The sequence below is a fragment of the Melospiza georgiana genome, chromosome 21, assembly GCF_028018845.1.
Source record: "Melospiza georgiana isolate bMelGeo1 chromosome 21, bMelGeo1.pri, whole genome shotgun sequence".
NCBI lineage: Eukaryota > Metazoa > Chordata > Aves > Passeriformes > Passerellidae > Melospiza > Melospiza georgiana.
The window spans coordinates 1203258-1222924 of record NC_080450.1 but is presented as its reverse complement, the minus strand read 5'-3'; the positions used below and the strand labels follow the sequence as shown (position 1 = coordinate 1222924).

The 19667-nt window shown below is 68.2% G+C and overlaps 6 protein-coding genes across 6 annotated transcripts; 4 read left to right on the top strand and 2 right to left on the bottom strand.

The window, feature by feature from the left end:
* Positions 1 to 477: 477 nt before the first annotated feature.
* On the top strand, positions 478 to 1798 carry GPR142 (G protein-coupled receptor 142). Its single transcript, XM_058038954.1, has 2 exons — positions 478 to 610; positions 936 to 1798. Exons 1-2 carry the CDS (start codon positions 478 to 480, stop codon positions 1796 to 1798), a joined length of 996 nt encoding a protein of 331 aa, XP_057894937.1.
* Positions 1799 to 3448: 1650 nt separating this feature from the next.
* Positions 3449 to 9374, top strand: GPRC5C (G protein-coupled receptor class C group 5 member C). The gene is made up of 5 exons (XM_058038952.1): positions 3449 to 3499; positions 6842 to 7862; positions 8445 to 8539; positions 8726 to 8869; positions 9020 to 9374. The coding sequence occupies exons 2-5, from the start codon at positions 6851 to 6853 to the stop codon at positions 9050 to 9052; spliced, it is 1284 nt and encodes a 427-aa protein (XP_057894935.1). The 5' UTR covers positions 3449 to 3499; positions 6842 to 6850; the 3' UTR covers positions 9053 to 9374.
* A 1407-nt stretch (positions 9375 to 10781) lies between these two features.
* PDE6G (phosphodiesterase 6G) lies at positions 10782 to 17018 on the top strand. The gene is made up of 6 exons (XM_058038955.1): positions 10782 to 10796; positions 14679 to 15656; positions 16106 to 16369; positions 16476 to 16728; positions 16803 to 16843; positions 16926 to 17018. The coding sequence occupies exons 4-6, from the start codon at positions 16583 to 16585 to the stop codon at positions 17000 to 17002; spliced, it is 264 nt and encodes an 87-aa protein (XP_057894938.1). The 5' UTR covers positions 10782 to 10796; positions 14679 to 15656; positions 16106 to 16369; positions 16476 to 16582; the 3' UTR covers positions 17003 to 17018.
* CCDC137 (coiled-coil domain containing 137) lies at positions 11255 to 13367 on the bottom strand. The gene is made up of 6 exons (XM_058038953.1): positions 13096 to 13367; positions 12610 to 12737; positions 12221 to 12434; positions 11883 to 11965; positions 11718 to 11797; positions 11255 to 11579 (listed from the first exon to the last, which is right to left on the bottom strand). The coding sequence occupies exons 1-6, from the start codon at positions 13356 to 13358 to the stop codon at positions 11370 to 11372; spliced, it is 978 nt and encodes a 325-aa protein (XP_057894936.1). The 5' UTR covers positions 13359 to 13367; the 3' UTR covers positions 11255 to 11369.
* OXLD1 (oxidoreductase like domain containing 1) lies at positions 13516 to 15252 on the top strand. Its single transcript, XM_058039084.1, has 2 exons — positions 13516 to 13551; positions 14089 to 15252. Exons 1-2 carry the CDS (start codon positions 13516 to 13518, stop codon positions 14440 to 14442), a joined length of 390 nt encoding a protein of 129 aa, XP_057895067.1. The 3' UTR covers positions 14443 to 15252.
* Positions 17019 to 17429: 411 nt separating the features above from the next.
* On the bottom strand, positions 17430 to 19180 carry TSPAN10 (tetraspanin 10). The gene is made up of 3 exons (XM_058039009.1): positions 19118 to 19180; positions 18277 to 18845; positions 17430 to 17830 (listed from the first exon to the last, which is right to left on the bottom strand). Exons 1-3 carry the CDS (start codon positions 19178 to 19180, stop codon positions 17524 to 17526), a joined length of 939 nt encoding a protein of 312 aa, XP_057894992.1. The 3' UTR covers positions 17430 to 17523.
* Positions 19181 to 19667: the final 487 nt, after the last annotated feature.

Genomic DNA, 19667 nt, shown 5'->3' with positions numbered 1-19667 from the left:
CAGCCTGAGGAGCTGGAAAAGGACCCAGCTGGCAGCCTGGAGATGGCCACCCCACACTTGGCACCACTAAGAACACCCATCGGCACCTCTGGGTCCTCTCTGCCACCACTGGGAGCCGTCGGGTGGCGCCCAGCCCGGGCTGGGCGCCAGAGGCTCCCTCTGCTGGCAGCTGCCCCAGAACATGATGTTTTAATCCGGTTTTCTACAAAAACGGGGCTGAGGGATAAAGAAGGAGCAGCTCTGGCAGCGGGGGCTCTTCTGGGACATGGCACAGGGGGCTTGGGATGCACTGCCTCCCATGGGTGCAGCAGCCCCAGGTCTGCCGGATCTGGGATCCAGCCACAGCAGGGACACCCCAGCGATGGTCCCTGTCCCCAGGCCCCTGTCCCATGTCACAGCTGACCTCCCCCCGGGTGCCATCAGGATCTGATGCCCCTGGTGCTCCTGTGTCTCCTCACAGCCGGTTTGTGGTGGAAGATGACGGTGCCAGTGCCCAACAGCACGGCAGTGTCGTGGGCACTGCCAGAGCCGGAGCTGGAGCGCTCACCCTGCCTGGTTGGCATCGTGCCCATCGTGTACTACAGCGTCCTGCTGGGGCTGGGGCTGCCAGGTGAGGGGGCTGAGGGGGCTGGGGGGCTGGAATGAAAAACCCTCGGGATGGAGGGGCTTTACCTGCTCCCCCCCAGGCTCAGACCTGGCCCCGGTGCCCGGCTGTGCTGCCCGGCCCAGGGCAGGTGCCACGCCACGGGGACAGATGGCATTTGCGTCGCTTGGGCTGGCACACGGAAGAGATTAATCAGCCCAGCAAATCCCCACGGCACTGGGATATTTATAGCTCCCCTCAGCTGCAGCCTGGGCAGCCCTGGGGTCCGGGTGCTGCAGGGGGGGCTGTGAACCCCCGGATCTCACCTCAACCAACGCTCCCCTCCCCGCAGCGAACATCCTGACCGCCGTGGCCCTGTCCCGCCTGGCCACCAGGACCAAGAAATCGTCCTACTGGTACCTGCTGGCCCTGACCACCTCCGACATCCTCACCCAGGTCTTCATCATCTTCGTGGGCTTCATCCTGCAGACGGCCATCCTGGCGCGGGCGGTGCCCGGCGCCTTCATCCACACCGTCACCGTGCTGGAGTTCACGGCCAACCACGCGTCCACCTGGGTCACGGTGCTGCTGACCGTGGACCGCTACGTGGCCCTGTGCCACCCTCTGCGCTACCGCGCCGTGTCCTACCCACGCCGCACCCGCCGCATCATCGCCGCCGTCTTCGCCGCCGCGCTGGCCACCGGCGTCCCCTTCTACTGGTGGCTGGACATGTGGCGCGACGCCAACGCCCCCACGGCGCTGGACACGGCGCTCAAGTGGCTGCACTGCGTCGCCATCTATTTCCTGCCCTGCGGCATCTTCCTGGCCGCCAACTCGGCCATCGTGCGCAAGCTGCGGCGGCGGAGGCGCGCGGGGGGCGGCAAGGCCGCGGCGCTGCTGCTGGCCGTCACCGCCGCCTTCGTCGTGCTCTGGGCTCCCCGCGCCGTCGTCACCATGTGCCACCTGTACGTGGCCTCGGTCAGGAGGGACTGGCGCGTGCACCTGGCCTTGGACGTGGCCAACATGGTGGCCATGCTCAACACCTCCCTCAACTTCTTCCTCTACTGCTTCGTCAGCCGCACCTTCCGGCGCGCCGTGGGCGAGGTGCTGCGGGGGCAGCCGCGGGCAGCCCCTCGCCGTGGCAGCGCCCGCTGCCCACCCTTCCCACCCCCGGGCCTGGAACCGCTGAAACTGCTGGGCAGCACCACGCTCTGAGCCAGGGCGGCGCCCGGCTGGCGATGCCCACCCAGCCCCATGGATGGCACCGGGACCGGGGAGACCCTCACCCCCTCCATGGCTGCTGGGGGTGGCAGGAGGAGGGGATTGTGCCCAGACACTCATTTGGGGATGCCGTGGTGCCTGCCTGGCAGCAGCAGCCCAGGGTGGGCAGCTCGGCCCTGCCCATGCTCAGCCCCTGGCACAACGGTGGAACTCATCCAGGGAGCTCAGCTCATCCAGGGAGCTCAGTTCATCCAGGGAGCTCAGCTCATCCAGGGATCTCATCCAGGGATCTCATCCAGGACATGCCCAGCCCAGTGGCACCGAGGGTCCTGGGGAGCCCAGGGCTGCCCATGGTGAGGGGTGGAGGGCACAAATGAGCACCTGAGAACCCTGACAAGGACATGGTGCCCTCCCTGGGTGCCACTCCACAAACTGCCGTGCTGAGACCAAAGCTCTGCCTGGGTCCGGCTCCCCAGGGCAGCTGGAACGGAGGCATCCTGCTGCAGCATCTCTGGCACGGGGTCCCTCTGTCCTGCCCACCCCGGTGCCCCTGCCCCGTGCCCGGGAGTGCTGGGGGAGCACCCGCAGGGTCTGCTCGCTGCGATGGGGTCTGCACACACGGTAAGGTCACAGCTCCCGGCCCCCACCCATTAACCCCCCTGGCTGCGGCCCCCGGGCAATGCCCCCTGCATCGGGCACACCCAGGGCTGCCCTCCCAGTGACACCAGTGCCAAACTGGCGTGACGCTGGAGGAGCGGCCGTGCCGGGCCAGCCTGCCCCCAGCAGCCGGCAGAGGGCAGGGATGGGACACTGCGGAGCTGGCACTGACGGGGCAGGCAGCTGGCACCCCCAGCTCCCCAAACCAGCCCCGCCGCCACCCTAATTCCCCCTAAGGTCCTTAACGTAATCCCCCAAAACCGTCCAGCATTCCGCCCGCATTCCCGAGACGGGGGCAGGACAGAGCCAGGGGGTGCCCGGGGGGATCGGGACCTCAGCTGGCTCCTGGCAGGGCACAGAGACCGCCCCAAATCCCCCCAGACCCTCTGCCCACCCCGAGCCTGGCTGTGCCCGCTGTGGGGTGGGATGGGACGCAGCTTTGTCCCCAGGGTGTGGGGCTGACACCCCACGGACCCACCCTGCCCCCGGGTCATTCTCCGGGTTGGACAGACCCCTCCGGGGATGTCACCTCGTCCCAGGCCGGATCCCTGCGGGGGGACAGGGTTAAACCCGAGCCGGTGGCGCGGGAGGTACCTGGGAGGTTCTCGCTCCATTAATTCTGGCACGTGAGGAGAGCAGGAGCGGGAAGGGATTAGTTATTAACCCGAGCCGGGCAGGGGCTGAGGGGCCGCGGCCCGGGGGGCTCGGCAGCCTCGGGAACCCTCGGCGGGAGCTCCGGGATTGCCACGGGCCCCCCCGATCGCCGGCGGCCCCCCTGTGCCAACCGGTGCGTATTGACTTGGCAAAGGAGGTGGAAATGTGCTGACGGCGTCCGCCGGAGCGAGGGGCTCCGCTGGGAACGGCTCCGAGCCCCGGCCGGAGCGGCGGGAGGCTCCGGGAGGGCGGCGGCGACCCCCGGTGCGGCTCCTTGCCGAGGGGAGCCGGGGCTCAGCCTGCCGTGCCACCGTGCCCGCCGTGCCAGCCGTGCCAGCCGTGCCAGCCGTGCCCGCCGCCCGTCCCTGCGGCTCCCGAGGAAAGGTAAGCCTGGAAAAAATGCGCGCTGATGTTTTCGGACAGAGCCTGGCCGGGCTCCAGGTGCGGTGCTGAGCGACAGCGCAGCCCCCCGGTGTGGCCCCAGTGCTGGAAGGACCAGTTCTGCCCAGTTCTGCCCAGTTCCAGCGCTGGTATCGCTGCTCCAAACCCACCCCAGCCAGGATCGGCCTCTGCCCGTGCCCGGAGTTGGGGGCCGGACACCCTGAGAGGAACCCGAGGGTGGCACAGGGTGGGCATCACCCGCAGTGACCCCGCAGCCTGGCGGGGATTTTCTGTGGGACCCGCCGGGAGCGGGCAGTGGGGTGGAAACGCGGGCAGGTCCCGCTGGGAACGGGGGGCAGAAAACGCCCACAAGGGGTGGAACACGAGGGTCTCCGTGGGGAGGGGGCTGCGATCGCCCCCCGTGGGGGCACGGGGGGTTCCCATGGTAAGGGGCTGAGGGAATCCCCCGCCAAGGACGGGGACACGGCAGCGAGCGCCGGGGCAGCCTCGGCGGGACGGGACGGGACGGGACGGGACGAGCGCCCGCCGGTGGCCCCTGCGGGGGTCACGGGGGTCTGCGCTGAGTCAGCAGCGGGAAAGCCTCCGGCGGAAGGAAGCAGCCGGCGGAGAGGCCGGGCTGCGGGGTGGGGGCGGCAGGACGAGCGGCCTCCGCTCCCGGCTCCGCTTGGCCAGGGCCGAGCCTTCCCCGCACGGCGAGCGCTGCCCGATCCGGGGAACAAACCCCTGGGGAAACTGAGGCACGAGGGCCGCTGCAGAGCCCCCCCCGCCTGCCCTGCCCCGATCCCATCCCGAACACCATCCCGGAGCCGAATGAGCCTCAGGAGGAGGGCGGGAGGGCGGCGGTGCCGCGGTCTAAGCCCGGACACGCCGTGCTGTCCCCGGGGGCTCCGGCGGGCGCCGGTCCCGCCGCCGGTTCCGGTGGCAGCCGGTCCTGCCGCCGGAGGCTCCGCTGCCCTTTCTGCCCGGATTGTTTCCATCCCGGCCCGGATCGGGGCAGGCCCCGCCGGAGGCACGGTGAACTTTCCTCTGCATCCTTCACCCTCTTGCTTCACCCTCCCGAAATAGCAGCTCCTGCCTGGAAACCTCTCCCAGGGCTGGCGGGGCCCCGGGGTGCCCCAAATCTCCCGGGGCTTTTCCCCATCCGCAGGGATGAATGGGGTCATTGTGAAATGCCCATCCCAACTCCAGGGTGGCGACCACCCCCGTGGGCACAGGGACCACCAAACCCTGCCCGTGCCCGGGCTGGGGCTGCCCAGGTCCCTGACCCTCTGCAGAAAGGGCTTTTTCTGGGGTTTTCTGGGCTTTTCTGGGCCCTGCTGCCCTGCCAAGGGCTCCGGCTTTATCCATCAGCTGACATTCCTCCGGGAGGCCCCTCCAGGCCGGAGAATCCTTGCACGGACGGTGGGGCCGCCTGTGGAGCGCCACTCCCCGAGCCCACCGGGGCTGGGCGATCCCGGCTGGGTGACACAGACCCCGCTCTGCGTCCCTTGTCCCCTGAGGGTCCTTCCTGCTGTGCAGCGCTCAGCGGGGCCAGGCTGCGACCCCCAGACCCATCACACCCATGGCTGAGCCCCCAGACCCATCACACCGATGGCTGGGCCCCCCAGACCCATCACACCCATGGCTGCGACCCCCAGACCCATCATACCAATGACTGAGCCCCCAGACCCATCACACCCATGGCTGGGCCCCCCAGACCCATCACACCCATGGCAGAGCCCCCAGACCCATCACACCCATGACTGAGCCCCCCAGACCCATCACACCCATGGCTGAGCCCCCAGACCCATCACACCCATGCCCAGGTGGGCTGCCCCCGTTCCGCGGGTCCTTTCCCCGTCCGTGCCCCGGTGCGGAGCCCCGCCGGTGCGGCACCGCGGTGTCCCCGCCCGGTGCGGCGGGGCAGGTCCTGGCCGGCCCCAGTCGCGCTCCGGGGCTGAGCCGCACCTCGGGGAGGGGCCGGGCCGGGCCGGGCAGGCGCACGGTGCGGCGGCACCGGGGCTGGCGGGGCTCGGCACGGGGGCAGCGGAGCGCCGGGCACCGGGGGCCGCGGCCGGTGAGCGGGGCAGGGTGCGGGGCGAGCGCTGCGGGACCGGGGGGCACCGGCAACGCCGACGGGAAGGGACCGGCACCGGCACCGAGAGCCGCCCGCCCCCGCAGCTCCTCCGGCCGCGGATCTGGGGGCGGCTCCGGCGGAGTTTCGGGGCCAGGACCCGGCGGGAGCGCCGGGAAGCGCCGGGAGCACCGGGACGGTGCGGGGTGGGTGTGCGGGAGGACGGGGCTGGGGGGACCGGCGGAGGGGCAGGGGAAGCGCGACGGGAGCGCGGCGGCGGCGGCGGCGGCACCGGGCCGGGGGAGCGGGGGAAGCCACGGGCGATGCGAGGGACCGGGCGGGGCTGCAGGAGGAGCAGAACTCGGGACGCGGGTGCAGCCACCGGGGGCGCGGGGGAACCGGGGGGAGGATGCGGGGGTACCGGGCTGGGGAACGCGCTGGGAACCGGAGGCGGCGGAGCTGCTGGAACCCGCGGGCACGGGTTCTCAGTCCCAGCGCGGTGCTGGGGTCCCTGTCCCTCTCGGGGCTGGGGAGTGCCCGGTTCGGAGTGACCCTCGGGGCTCCGGGGGTCCCGGCCCCGGCAGGTCCTTGCTGGGGTCTCCTCCCGGGTTCCTCCCCCAGCAGTGAGGCTGCGGCTTCCTCGCTGCCTCCTCTTCCCCGTGCCCAACGTGAGGTGGCAGGAACGGGGTGACAACGGTGGGGACAGGGACGGATGTGCCGTGCCATGCTGTGCCGTGCCGTGCCAGGCTGCGGCTGCCTACGTGCCAGCAGGCTGGACGTGCGACCTGCACTGGGCCGGTGCCCAAAGCCAGAGGGAAGTGGGACGGAAGAAGTGGAAAGGGGAACGTGGTGGCACGCAGGGACAAGGCAAGGGGACAGCTCTGTCCCCCAGTATCCCCTCTGCCATCTGGGCTGGGCCCACGTTTGTTGTTCCCGGGAAGACATCAGGCACAGTGCTGCTCCTGCCACTGGAGGAAGGGATCGGGAGAATTCCCAGAGAATTCCCATGCTGGGAGGGATCATATGGGGCACAGAGGGGCTGAGCCTCTCCTCAGCTGTCACCCACTCCAGGCAAGGAGCCAATGTGGCTGCCTGTCCCATCTGGAGCTCCATGGCCATGTTGGCTGAGGTCAGCTGTGCCAGCAGGGCAGAGCTCCCCAGGACCCCACTGCTCACCATGGGATCATCCCCAGTGGGGACCACAGGCAGGGATGCTCTGAGCTGGGAGCTGATCCCCATCCCCTGTGCCCTGACCCTGCTGTGTCCCACAGGGTCCCTGGATGCCACGGAGCAGGATGGGCACCACGGCCGTGCTGCTGGCCCTGCTCCCCACGGCCACCGCTCAGCCCACGGCGCCCCCGGGCTGCGGCCACGACCTCTCCTCCCTCTACTACAACCTCTGTGACCTCTCTGCGGGCTGGGGCATCGGCGTGGAAGCGGTGGCCAGCCTGGGCGTGGTGACCACCTTCGTGCTCACCATCGTGCTGGTGGCCAGCCTGCCCTTCGTGCAGGACCGCCAGAAGAAGAGCCTGGTGGCCACGCAGGTCTTCTTCCTTCTGGGCACCTTCGGCCTCTTCTGCCTGACCTTCGACTTCATCGTGGGGCCGGATTTCTCCACCTGCACCTCGCGCCGCTTCCTCTTCGGCGTCCTCTTCGCCATCTGCTTCTCCTGCCTGCTGGCCCACGCCGTGGCCCTCAACTTCCTGGCGCGGCGCAACCGAGCCCCGCGGGGCTGGGTGACGCTGGCGGCCGCGCTGTCGCTGGCCTCGGTCGAGGTCATCATCAACGCCGAGTGGCTCCTCATCACGGTGGCGCGGCACGAGGGCGGCCCCGCCGATCCCTGCCAGCTGGCGGGCGCCGACTTCGTCATGGCGCTCATCTACGTCATGGCCCTGCTGGTGGCCGCCTTCGGCGCCGCCTGGCCCGCGCTCTGCGGCCGCTACGGCCGCTGGCGCAAGCACGGCGCCTTCATCCTGGCCACCACCGGGCTGTCGGCGGCCATCTGGCTGGCGTGGACCGTCATGTACCTGTACGGGAACCGGCGTGCCGGCCGCGCGCCCGGCTGGGACGACCCCACGCTGGCCATCGCGCTGGTGTGCAACGCCGCCGCCTTCCTGCTGCTCTACGCCGTCCCCGAGGTGACGCACGTGACGCGGCGCAGCCCCGAGCAGCCCTTCGAGGACGACGGCTACCCCACGCGGGGGGTGGGCTACGAGACCATCCTCAAGGAGCACAAGTCGCAGAGCATGTTCGTGGAGAACAAGGCCTTCTCCTTGGATGAGCCGTCCTTTGGTAGGCGCCAGGGACGTTCTCACCCCGTGGCAGGGTGGGCACCATCCTGCTGGGGACGCTGGGGATGTCCCCACCGGGGATGGCAGTGGAGGGTGGGTGACGAGACGTCTGGCAGTGACCTGCCCGGTGCTGGCGCCTGCTGCTGTTGTGGCTCCCCAGAACTGGCCGGGCTGGGTGTACCAGTTTGGGCTGAGCCCAGCAGCCACAGGGAGCTCCTTCCTTCCCTCCCTCCCTCCCTCCCTCCCCGGCATGGGGTGCCCGCGGCTCCTGCCCCTCCGCCCCGGGCCCACGAGGCCCTGCAATAACACAGGGTGGTGACAGTCCCAGTGGGCACCGTGGGCGGGTGTGCCAGGTGTCTGCTCCCCACGGGGGAGGGAGGGTCCCCTGGGCAGCACCTGCACCCGAGAGACCCTGCAATAACAAGCCATGGGCAGGCGGCAGCGATGCCATCCCTGGGGACAGGAGTGTCCCGCAGGAAAGGCAGGCAGCTGCTGAGTCAGCTCGTTAAACCTGCTAACGAGGTACGGGGAGCCCCAGTGGGGTGGCACTGGCTCCGTGGTGACTGTCCCCGTGTCTCAGCAGCCAAGAAGCCGGTGTCCCCATACAGTGGCTACAACGGGCAGCTGCTGACCAGTGTCTACCAGCCCACCGAGATGGCTCTGATGCACAAGGGGATGGTGAGTGTGACACCAGGGGTGGCCACATCCTGCCAGGAATGACAGGAATGGGGGACAGGGTGTGGGTGTTCCTGTCGCCCCTGTGTCCCAATGGCTGCTCTAACGGGGTGGGGACCTTCCAAGCCTTCCCATGGGGTTGGGGCGTTCCCGGTGCTGTGACCTTCCACCCCCGTGCCTGTCCCTCAGAGTGAAGGTCCCTACGATGTGATCCTGCCCCGTGCCTCCACCAGCCCGGTGCCCGGCAGTGCCAGCTCCACGCTCCGGGCCGAGGACGCGTTCGCGGCGCAGGCGCGGCACTGCAGCATCCCGAGGGACGCCCGCGGCTGCCAGGTGGGTGAGCGGTGGCTGCAGCAGGGGCAAAGTCCGGCCCTGCCATGGTGACAGGGCTGCCCGGCACCCAGAGCCCCCCCCGGTGGGTCAGGGTACACAGCCGTGGTCCTGGTGCCACCCTGTCCTGGTGCCACCCCGCTGTGCCCACAGGTGCAGTCCCCATACAGCAGGAACCGCTGGTGAAGCCCCCGTGACGCAGCTCCCGCAGCGCTGGCACAACCGAGGGCTTGCCCAGCCCCATCCCACCCTGACTGACGTGTGAATGCCACCCTGTGAGATGTGAATGCCACCCCGTGAGGTGTGAATGCCACCCCGGCTGGCAGCCAGAGCCGATTCCTGCCCGTGGGTCGCCTGGACACGGCCCCAGAGCCAGCGCTCCCACCTGCCCGTCCATCCCACCTGGCCATGGACCCCCGATCCCTGCCTCAAGGACTGGCTCCCGTGAGGACACCGCCCGTTGTCACCTTCGTGATGCACAGACCCCTCTGCCACCCCCAGGCCATGGACCCTCCAAAGCTGGGGAGCCCGTGGGACCCTGCTCAGGGCACCCCCAGCACCCTGGCCCTGCACTGACCCCGAGCTGAGCTGGCCCCGTCCCACCGCAGGGCACAAGGGGACACCAAGCTGTGCCCGCTCTGTGCCTCTGTTTCCCTGTTGCTGGGGAGGGGGATCAGTGCCTTGCTGGGGCTGGGGACCATCCCCCCCCCAGCTCCGGCCGCCTTCTCGGTGCCTTTCCCCCCCTGCAGGGAGCGGGGAGGGAGTTGGGCCCCTCGCCCTCCCTGCGGCTTTCTCTGCCAAGTTTCCTTTTCACGTTTTCAGGTCGCCCCAATAAAGGTGGTTTTTCCTATGATGCTGTCACAGGATGCTGGCTGGGGGTCCCGGGTGTTCCCCATCCCAGGTGCCCCCATTCAGGGGAGGGCCAGGGAGCACAGGGTGGCTCCGGACAGGGCCCTGGGCACCCCCATGGCCCAGGCGGGGCCGGGATGCCGTGGGCAGATGGGCTGCCGGGCAGGAGGTGGCACGGCACGGAGGACATGCCAAGGTCGCGGTGGTTTCCCGCTCGGATCGCCTTCCCCTCCAGAGCCATTCCTGCTCCTCCGGGCAGGAAGCCTGCGGGCAGCAGTGCCATGAATTATTCAGGGCTGGAACGGCCCGGTGGGGGCAGCGGGTGCCCGGCTCTCCTTGAGCCGGAGCCGGGATGGCGGCGCCGGGGCCGCCGGTGGGCACGGGTGCCCTGCACGGTGTCCGCACAGGGGGCACGCAGCGGGAGGGTGGCACTCGCCTTTAGCTGGCACCAACCCGCGCTGCCGGCTGCGGGGACACGGTGTTGGCACGGGATGCGGCCGTGCCCCCCGCGCTGCGCTGCGTCAGCCGTGTTTACCTGGCACCTGTGTTTACCTGGCGCCGAGCGGCAGCGGGGACATTGCCCAGCAGCACCAGGCACTCGCTGTCACCAGGGCCACCGTCACCCCAGCACACACGCTGCCCGCGGGCACCGCACGGCACAGCGCAGTCACCCCCAAGGGCACCGCCACCTTCGCGGGGACAGCAAAGCCACAGGACAAACAGCGTGCAGGGCCTGTGCCCGGGGGCGGCAGGGGACAGCGGAGCAGCCCCGCGGCCGTGCCCAGCCGTGCCCAGCCCCTCCGGAAGCGCGGATCCCACCGGCCCCGCCAGCGCCGGCCGCAGCGCGGCTCCAACAGGGAGCGCTTTGTGCCGCCGGGGCCGCGAACAGCGCAGCCTTTGTCCGGCCAGGTGAGGCTGCGCCGCGCCGGGAGCGGCCCCGGAGCCCGCCCGGAGCCTGCCCGGAGCCGGGGGCTGCCCGCGGGGGCTGGCGGGGCCGCGGCAGGTGGCACCGGGGACGTGGCAGCACACCTGGCACCGGGCTCACCGTGACCACACGGGCAGGGACGCCAAGGGCAGGGCTGTGTGTGGCTGGGGCTCAAACAGGGTCACCAATAGTGACAATAAAGGCGAGTGACGGCATGCATGGCAGTCCTGTGGCATGCTCCACGTCCCCAGCACTGAGCCAGGAACTGGGGTCTCCTCACGGCTGAGGAACGAGGCTCCTGCCCCACCAGAGCCCTGCCAGGGCCAGCCCGTGGTGACAGCGACATGCCTGGCACTGTCATTTGCCAGCAGAGCAGTGTCCCTCAGGAACCCCGCAGGAACCCGAGAAACCCTTCAGGAACCCCAGAAACCCCTCAGGAACTCCCCAGGAACCCCTCAGGAACCCCCCAGAAACCCCTCAGGAACTCCCCAGAAACCCTTCAGGAACCCCAGAAACCCCTCAGGAACCCCCCACGAACCCCCCAGGTACCCCTGAGGAATCCCAGGAACCCCTGAGGAACAGGGAGCACAGACACGCTCACACCAGGGGCTCCTTTTACTCCAAGCAAGTCCCTGGCCCAGCAGGGACCCAGAGCAGTGCAGGGTGGGGCTGTGGGGCTCAGCAGTGACACAGGACACCCGGACAATGTCCCCCTGCGGTGCCAGGGGCTCAGCCCGGCCCGGCCCGGGGGTGCTCCCGCTCCCTCTCCCTCTCCAGCTGTTTGCGCCTCTGGATGTCGCGGTAGGCGCGGATGACGCGGGCCCGCTCCTCCTCCAGGATGCGCCGGCGAGCCATCGACACCACCGGGGACACCGGGGACGCCGGGGACGCCTGGCTGTGACCCAGGCGGGGCGTCAGGAGCAGCTGCTTCCGTCCAGCCTGCAGGGACAGGTGGCACAGCTCAGGGTGAAGGGTGAGACAGCGGGTCTGAGCTCCAAGGAGCCATCACCGGCTCGCTGAGGCCACCACGGCCCTCCCAGGTACCCAAGGGCGGGTGGCACTGTCCCCAGAGCTCACCTGCTCGGCAGGACCCCGTCCCCTGGGCCGGGAGGTGATGGTGGGGGGCTGTGTCACCACCTCTCCGAAGGGCACCGTGTCTGCAAGGGAATGGGGGTCAGTGGGGGACCCTCAGGGTGCTGCCCACAGGGCTGGGGTCACCTCAGCACCCCCACTCATTCTCACCTCGCATCAGGCTCTTCTCCAGCATGGCCTCCTTCTTCTCCTCCCTTTTCTTCCGAGCTTTTTCTAGTTTCCTTTTCTGAAACCTGAAGAGCCACATTACAGCTGGGGCTCAGGGGTGCATGGACAGGGAGCGAGCAGTGAGTCCCCACCCCACAGGAGCCCCCAAATCCCACAGCTTTTCCCCCAGCAGGGTAAAGCAGACTCGTGGCTCTGATCCCAGAGATCCATCCCCATGGAAAGGGCACCCACTGCTCCCCACCTGCACTCCCAGACCTGGGCAACGGGACATGCCACAGGCATGGGCTGGCCCCATCCAGCCCCCAGGGCCCTGCTCTCACTCTTTTTTCCTTCTGGACTTCTCTGGAGCCGTGCCCTCCTTCTCAGGCTCCCTCTGGATCTGGTTCTCGGCGAGGAAGAGCATGTGCTGCACCTCGTGCTGCATGCGGCACATGTAGGAGCGCTCCGACTCCCCCCTGCCCCTCCTGAACCTGGGCACGGGGATGTCCCCCGGGGCCTTGGGGCCCTGGCACTGCTGCTGCTGCTGCTTCTTCTCTAGGAGAGACGGGTGACATTTCTGCAGCGGTGACACCACGGGGTCCCTCCGGCCGGCACAGCGCGGGTGGGACGTCACCAGAGGGAGGGGGATGTCCCACGGCAGGATGCAGGCGTGCTGTGAGCTCCTGGGCCAGCCCCGGGGCCACCTGCTGGGGCCATCTGCGTGTCCCACCTGCCACCTGCTTCTTCCCGGGCTCCGGGCGCTTCAGGGCCTCGCGGCCGCGCATCAGCTCCCGCAGGCGGAACGGGATCTCCTGCTCGTCGGGGTGCTTGGGCTTCATGTTGTCCTTCTTCTCCTTCCTGGGAAAATGAGCACAGGGAGAGGGCGCCAGGGAAGCACCGGGACCCAGGCAGCGGCACACCGGGACCCGGACACCGGGACACCGGGACCCGGACACCGGGACACCGGGACACCAGGATCCAAGCACCGGCACACTGGGATCCATGTAGGGAAGGATGCTGGGATTTGAGCACGGTGGGAAACTGACACTCAGGCATGGCTGGACATCGGGATCCGGGCACGGGCAGACACCGGGACCCGGGCAGAGATCAGGGCGCAGACACCGAGAACGGGACCCCCGCCAGACCCACCCGAGACCCCGCATGGGTGCAGCTCCCAAACCGGGAGCGATCCCGACTGGATCCCGCGGGCACTGACCTGCTGCGCAGCGGCACGGCCGGTCCATGCTCCGATCTCGGTCCCGCTTTCTGTCCCGGTCCCGCATTCCGTCCCTGTCCTGGTCCCGGTCCCGCTTTCTGTCCCTTTCCTGCTCCAGGTCCTGGTCTCCGGCCCTGTTTCGGTCCCGGTCCCGGTCTCTGTCCCTGTTTCGGTCCCGATCCCAGTTTCTGTCGCGGTCCCCGGCCCGGTTTCTGTCCCCGTCCCGGTCCCGGTCCCCGGGCCATGGTTCCGCCGCTCCTCATGTGCCCGTTCCGCCGCCACTTCCGGCTCTCTGGCCCCGCCCCCTGCTGCTTATTGGTCATATTTCCCGGCCGCTCCCGCCCCTCTGAGCGCACCGGGCTGCTATTTGCTGCGAGAGCTGTCACTCGGGGCGGGGGCGGGGCCAGGGGCTGAGGCCGGATGCTGCTGCGGGGCCTGGCGGGGGCGCGCTGGGGGGTGAGCGGGGACAGGAGGGGATAACGGAGGGAAAACGGGGGACAGCGGGGGACAGCGGGGGGCTGGGCATGGGGAGACACGGGGGAGGCCTCGGGAGGGGCCAGGAGGTGCTGGGTGTGAGATGTGAGCGAGGACGGAGGTGGTACTGGGGTGTCATGGGGGGTGCTGGGGATGGGGGGGACAAGGGGGGCTTGGGGGATGAAGGGAGATGAGGGGACAAGGGGGGCTTGGGGATTGAGAGGAATGGGGGCAACAAGGAGGGGATGGGCATGGGGCTGAGGGGGGTGCAGGGAATGGGGTGGGGGTCCAGAATTTGGGGTGTTGGGAGTGGGATGTGTCAGTGGTGGTAGTGGGGGTACACTAGGAGCAGGGAATGGGTTTTGGAGCAGGAATTGGGGGTTTTGGAGGGATATATGGAGGTGCTGACAATGGGGGTACACTGGGAGCAGAGCGTTCCTGTGGCTGAGCTGGGGGTGCAGCAGTCCCCCCGTGTCCCCCCCAGACCGGCCCCATCACGGGAGTCTCTGTTCCCTGCAGCCCCCAAAGAGCCCCAGGGGCACCCCAGGCCCCCAGCCTGCCACCTCCTGCAGTTCGGACAGCACAGCAGAGCCTGGGGGCACCCCGGGCACCCCGGGAAGGGACAGCAGGACAGCCACCCCTGATGGCGCCAGTGGGGACCCTCGTGCAGCCCCCCCGGTGCCCCCCCCGCCCACCCACTGCTGCGGCACCGGCTGCCCCAACTGTGTCTGGGTGGGCTACGTGGAGCAGCTGCTGGAGCTGCACCGCGACGGCGGAGCCCAGGCCCTGGAGGCTGTGGAGCAGCACGTGGAGGACGAGAACATCAAAATGATCCTCAGGATGGAGATCAGGCTGCGTGCCAGGAAGGAATGAGCCTCCCCAGACTGAGGGGGGACACCCCTGGGGGGACAGGATCCGTGCCTGGGTGGTTTGGAGTGATTGCTGTGTGCTGAGTGTGCCATCCCAGGGGTGTCACGCGAGGTTGGGTCACCTCCTGCCTCACAGGGGGCTGTCCTTGGGGACAGGTGGTGACTCAGGGCTGTCCTGAGCCCCGGATTTCCCGGGAGCTGGATGCTGTGCCCTCCCCAGCGTGGCAAATCCCTGCCAAGGGCAGCCCTCCTCCTCCTCCTCCTGTGATCCCAGCTGGAATTTAAGCACCTTGGGGGGATTTTCAGCACCTTGGCCATGCCCTGGTGATGGGGAGGGCCGGGGGGGCCGTGCCAGACCCTCCCCAGTGACACCACAAAGCCTCTTAGTGGCCTCTCCGTGGGGGCAGCGTGTGGCACTGAGCACGTGGGGAGCTGCAGCCTCCTGTCAAGGACACTGTCCCTGTCCCTGCTGTCACATCCTGCTGGGCTGCTCTGCAAGGTGCCTGTTCTGCCTCCATCTTCAATCGCCAGAAACTTGTCCCAAACCCCCTCCTCAATCCTGGGGCTCTCACAGCCATTGACACCCACCCAGACCCCCCCATGTCACCCCAGGACAAGGTCCCCAAGAAGCCACCCAGCCCTGAGTGTCACTCACTAATGAACCCCAATTAACAGCCAGGCTCTGCTCTCTGCCAGGGAAGTAGGTGCTTCTCCATGGAAAACACTCCTGGATTTCTTTAATCCTATTTGTTGGAGCCCAACTAATTGCAATTAGTGGCGGGGGCTGAAGTTCAATTAAAGTGTGCCGAGATTAGTCTGTTTTTAATTGCTTTAGTGCTGGATTAGGGAAGCTTTGGAGCAACACCAGCCATGAGCAGGGGCTGCTGGACCCACCAGGCTGGGCTGGAGGCTGGAATGGGGGTCCCATCACTCCCTGTGGGATCAGGGGACACTGGTGGGTCTCTGGGAATGGGATATCCCCCCACGTGGGATCCACTGCCCACGGGCACGGGCAGAGCTAATCCTCACCCCTCCTCCCCCCAGAGCAGGGGAAGGACACCCCAGGATTACCCCTGGGGAAAGCAGGGAGGTAAATAATCCTATTACCCCCGGGCAGGATAAATCTCCCTCCCCGAAAAGCCCCCCAGAGCATCTCCAGGCCGGAGGGAGCCGGGCTGGGCGGAGGGAGCAGCTCTGGAGCCGGGACCGCGGCACTCTGTGAGTCAGGGGAGGGGACAGGGGGGTCTTTGCTCTCCAGGAGCATCCAGGAACATCCCCCGGGCTGGGGTCCTCGTTCCCAGAGCCGTGTCCAGCTCTGCAGCAGGGCCAAACCCCCCACACCGATCCCAGACGGGGCTTGTGCCCCCAAATTCCCACTCCTGGTGCCGTGGGCCATCCCCTGTTCCCCCTTCCCAGCCTGGGGTACCCCACACCAACCTGGGCGAGCCACGGAGGGTCCTGGCAGTGCCCCGAGGGGTGCCCAGGTGTCACTGGGGTGGGGACAGGGCAGGGAGGAGCAGCAGCAGCCCTGGTGGCCCTGGGGGTGCCCTTCCCTGCCTTTGGGGTTCACGCTGAGCTGGGCTCCCCCAGCCTTGTGGGGAGGGGGCTCTGCAGAGCCCGGCAGGGGCTGGGTGGGAGGAGAAGCTGGTGGCCCCGTTTCCCTCCAGCGGGTGCGAGGAGCCGTCCTGTGCTGAGCTGTGGGGAGCACCGTGAGCTCTGGGGGGCACTGGGAGCCCCCAGGGAGCACCGTGAGAGCCGGGGAGCACCATCAGCTCCAGGGAGCACCGTGGGCTGTGGAGAACATTGTGAGCTCCAGGGAACATCGTGACTTCCAGGGAACACCGTGAGCTCCAGGGAGCACCATCAGCCCTGGGGAACACTGTGAGTTCCAGGGAGCACCGTCGGCCCCGGGGAGCACCGTGAGGAATACTGTGAGTCCCAGGGAGCACCGTGAGCTCCCAGGAACCCTGTGAGCTCCAGGGAGCACCGTCAGCCCCGGGGAACTCCGTGAGTTCTGGGGAACACCGTGTGTTCCAGGGAACGCCGTGAGCCCAGGGGAACTCTGCAAGGCCCAGAGAACACCGTGGGTTCCAGGGAACACCCGTGAGCTCAGGGGAACGCTGTGAGCCCCGGGGCTACCAGCCATGAGCCTGGAGCCCCCCAAGCTGGAGGTCAAATCAGCCACCAGGGTGAGCGGGGGTCCCGCCACCCCCCGCAAGGGACCCCCCAAGTTCAAGCAGAGGCAGACGAGGCAGTTCAAGAGCAAACCCCCCAAAAAGGGGGTGCAGGGGTGAGTAGGGAGCAGCTCTGGGATGGGAGGGGCCCTGTATGGGGTCAGGCCAGACAATTCCTCTTTCCTTGCAGGTTTGGTGACGACATCCCCGGCATGGAGGGGTTGGGAACAGGTATGGTAATGCCACCCCTTTGGTGGGGAGGGCAGGGCCTGGGGGGTCACACTGCCACAAACTCTGTCCTCTCTCTCCTCAGACATCACTGTCATCTGTCCCTGGGAAGCCTTCAGCCACCTGGAGCTGCACGAGCTGGCTCAGTACGGAATCATTTAGGATTTGGGCAGGCTCACCAGCCCTGTAGTGCTGTGTAGATCAAAGCCCCCCTACCCATGCTGGGGACGGGGGGCTCAGCTTGGAAAAACGCTCATTAAACGCTAACGAGTACAGGAGTCAGTGTTGTGGGCTGGGGAGGAGGGAGAGCAGCTCCCCAGGGCCTGGGGTGGGATGGGCAGAACACAGATGGGGTCAGGATTCTGACAAGGTTTATTTGGGGCTGGACCAGCACCCCAGACATCTCCAAAGCTGCACACCCTCCATCAGCAGCAGCACCAATGGCAGCACACACAGGTCGCAGATGGGTTCAGGATTCTGACAATGTTTATTTAGGCCCAAATCAGGCAATCCCCACAGTGCCCTCACTGCCACACCCTCCCGAACATGATATCCCCAAGGCCATGAGCACTCCCATGGCCTCCACCAGCAGCAGGGCCCCAGGGCCTGGGGTGGGATGGGCAGGACACAGACAGGTTCAGCAATTTTTTACAAGGTTTATTTAGGCCCAAACCAGACAATCCTCACTGCCACACCCTCCAGGCCGTGATATCCCTGAGCACCCTCAGAGCCATGAGCGCTCCCACAGCCTCCAGCAGCAGCAGGGTGACGGCCCCAGCAGCGATGGCCCCGGCCTGGCCCCGCAGCCCCGCGGCCACGGCGGCCCCACAGCCCTCGGTGTGCAGCAGGGCCGCGGCCGCCATGGGGCCCAGCGCCAGCGCCCCAAACCCGCACTGGGCATTGGGCACGGAGCCGCCCTGCAGGGGCTCCCGGCAGCAGGAGGCTGGCACACCGCAGGCCTGCACGCCCGGGGAGCTGCAGTTGAAGTACCTGTGGGGTGGACACAGAGATTCGGGTCACACAGGTTCAGGGGATGGGGTGTCCCACATCCCCCAGCCATGGAACTGGACACTAAGTGTGGGTTCCAGCTCTGCCCTCTCTTTTCTGGGCTCTTCTGGGAATCCCACCACCCTAAACATGAGTCCTCAGCATAGACCCCACAAGGAATTGGGGGGTTTTCAGCCCTGGGGTGAGGATGGGGTCCCACAAAGGAGATTCACAGGAGATTCTCATCCCCAGGGTGGGGATGGGGTCCTACACTAAGTAGGGTTTTCAGCCCCAGGGTAGGCATGGGGTGCCACACCAAACAGGGCTTTCAGTGCTGTGGTGAGGATGGGCTCCCACAAAGGAGATTCCCATGGGGTGCCACACCAAACAGGGTTTTCAGCCCCATGGTGGGCATGGACTCCCCCACTCTCCCCCAAACCCCGACTCACAGGTTGCTCTCCCAGTCGCGGTAGGACTCGAGGCCGCAGCACTGCAGGCTCCGCTGCACCTCATCCACCAGGAACTGCAGGTCGGGATCCTCCTGGTAGCGCAGCAGGCAGAGCAGCAGCAGGTCCCGCAGCGCGTCCCGCAGCCGCCGCCGCAGCAGCAGCAGCAGGAGCCCCCCCAGCAGCTCCAGCCCCCCGAAAACCAGCAGGGCGCCCAGGAAGAAGCGCAGCAGGCAGGGGCTGGCTCGCAGGGCGCCCAGGCAGCCGGCCAGGGACACGGCGCTGGCCCCCAGCCCCGCCAGCACGAACAGCAGCATGGGGTCCGAGCCCAGGGGCGCCCCACGATCCCCCCCGAGCAGGGAGCTCTTGGTCAGCAGCCCCCAGACCCCCACGGCAAGGGTCAGCAGCCCCAGTAGGAGGAAGAGGAGGTTCCAGAGGAAGGCCAGGTAGCGCACGCAGCGGCTGAAGGGACTGGGTTTGGGGGGGTCGGGGTACCACACCGCGGGGTCCTGCTCGGCTGTGTTATCATTGTCATCAAAGGAGGAGTAGGGCAGCTCCACCAGCCTGGATGCCTGCACGGACAGAGGAGCCACTCACAGCCCCCCAGAAATGTGAGCACATCCCAAAGCCAGACACTGTCACAGGCTCCTGGAGCCACCCCGCACTGCCCTGCTTAGCCCCAAAGCCACCCCTGCTCATCACGGGGGGCGGCAGGGGAGCACCCCAAACACTCTGACCTAAGGCACTCCCGGATCCATCCCTATGCAGACCCCCAGGGATGCAGCACGCTGCTACCCAGGGCTGGGGGCACGTGGGGTGCTCGGGTAAGGGGTGCCAGGGTTACCTGGGGCAGCAGTCGGGTGCCCTCCCCGTGGGGCTGGAACGGACGGATTCTGCTCAGCGCCATCGCCGCTACCTCGTGCCCAGACCCGTCACACTCCCATCATGTGAGGGGCTGCGGGCGGGCTTAAATGGGGCTGTGCGTGCCGCCCCAGGGGCGCCCCACGATCCCCCGACCCTCCCACGGCCACAGCTGGCCCCGATCGCCCCCTGCCCCACAGCTGGGCCCCATCCCTCCCTCCAACACCGGGGGCCCCTCCGAGGCCACCGGGGGCGCTGCTTGCGTGCGGAACTAGAGAGCGAGCGCTGCGGCGAGAGGGGACACATATCTGTAGCACCGAGGCAGCATGGGGGACCATTATATCTGTAGCACCGAGGCAGCACGGGGGAACGCCTGGTGGTGACGCCGGGACAGGAACCTTGGTGCGGCGGAACGCGGGCGCGGGGCGCGGGGCCCGGGGGGCGGGCGCGAGGGCGGGCCGGTCCCGGGAGGCGGCGGGCCGGGCCGGGCCGGGCCGGGAGGAGCCGGGCAGGGCCGGGCAGGGCCGGGACCA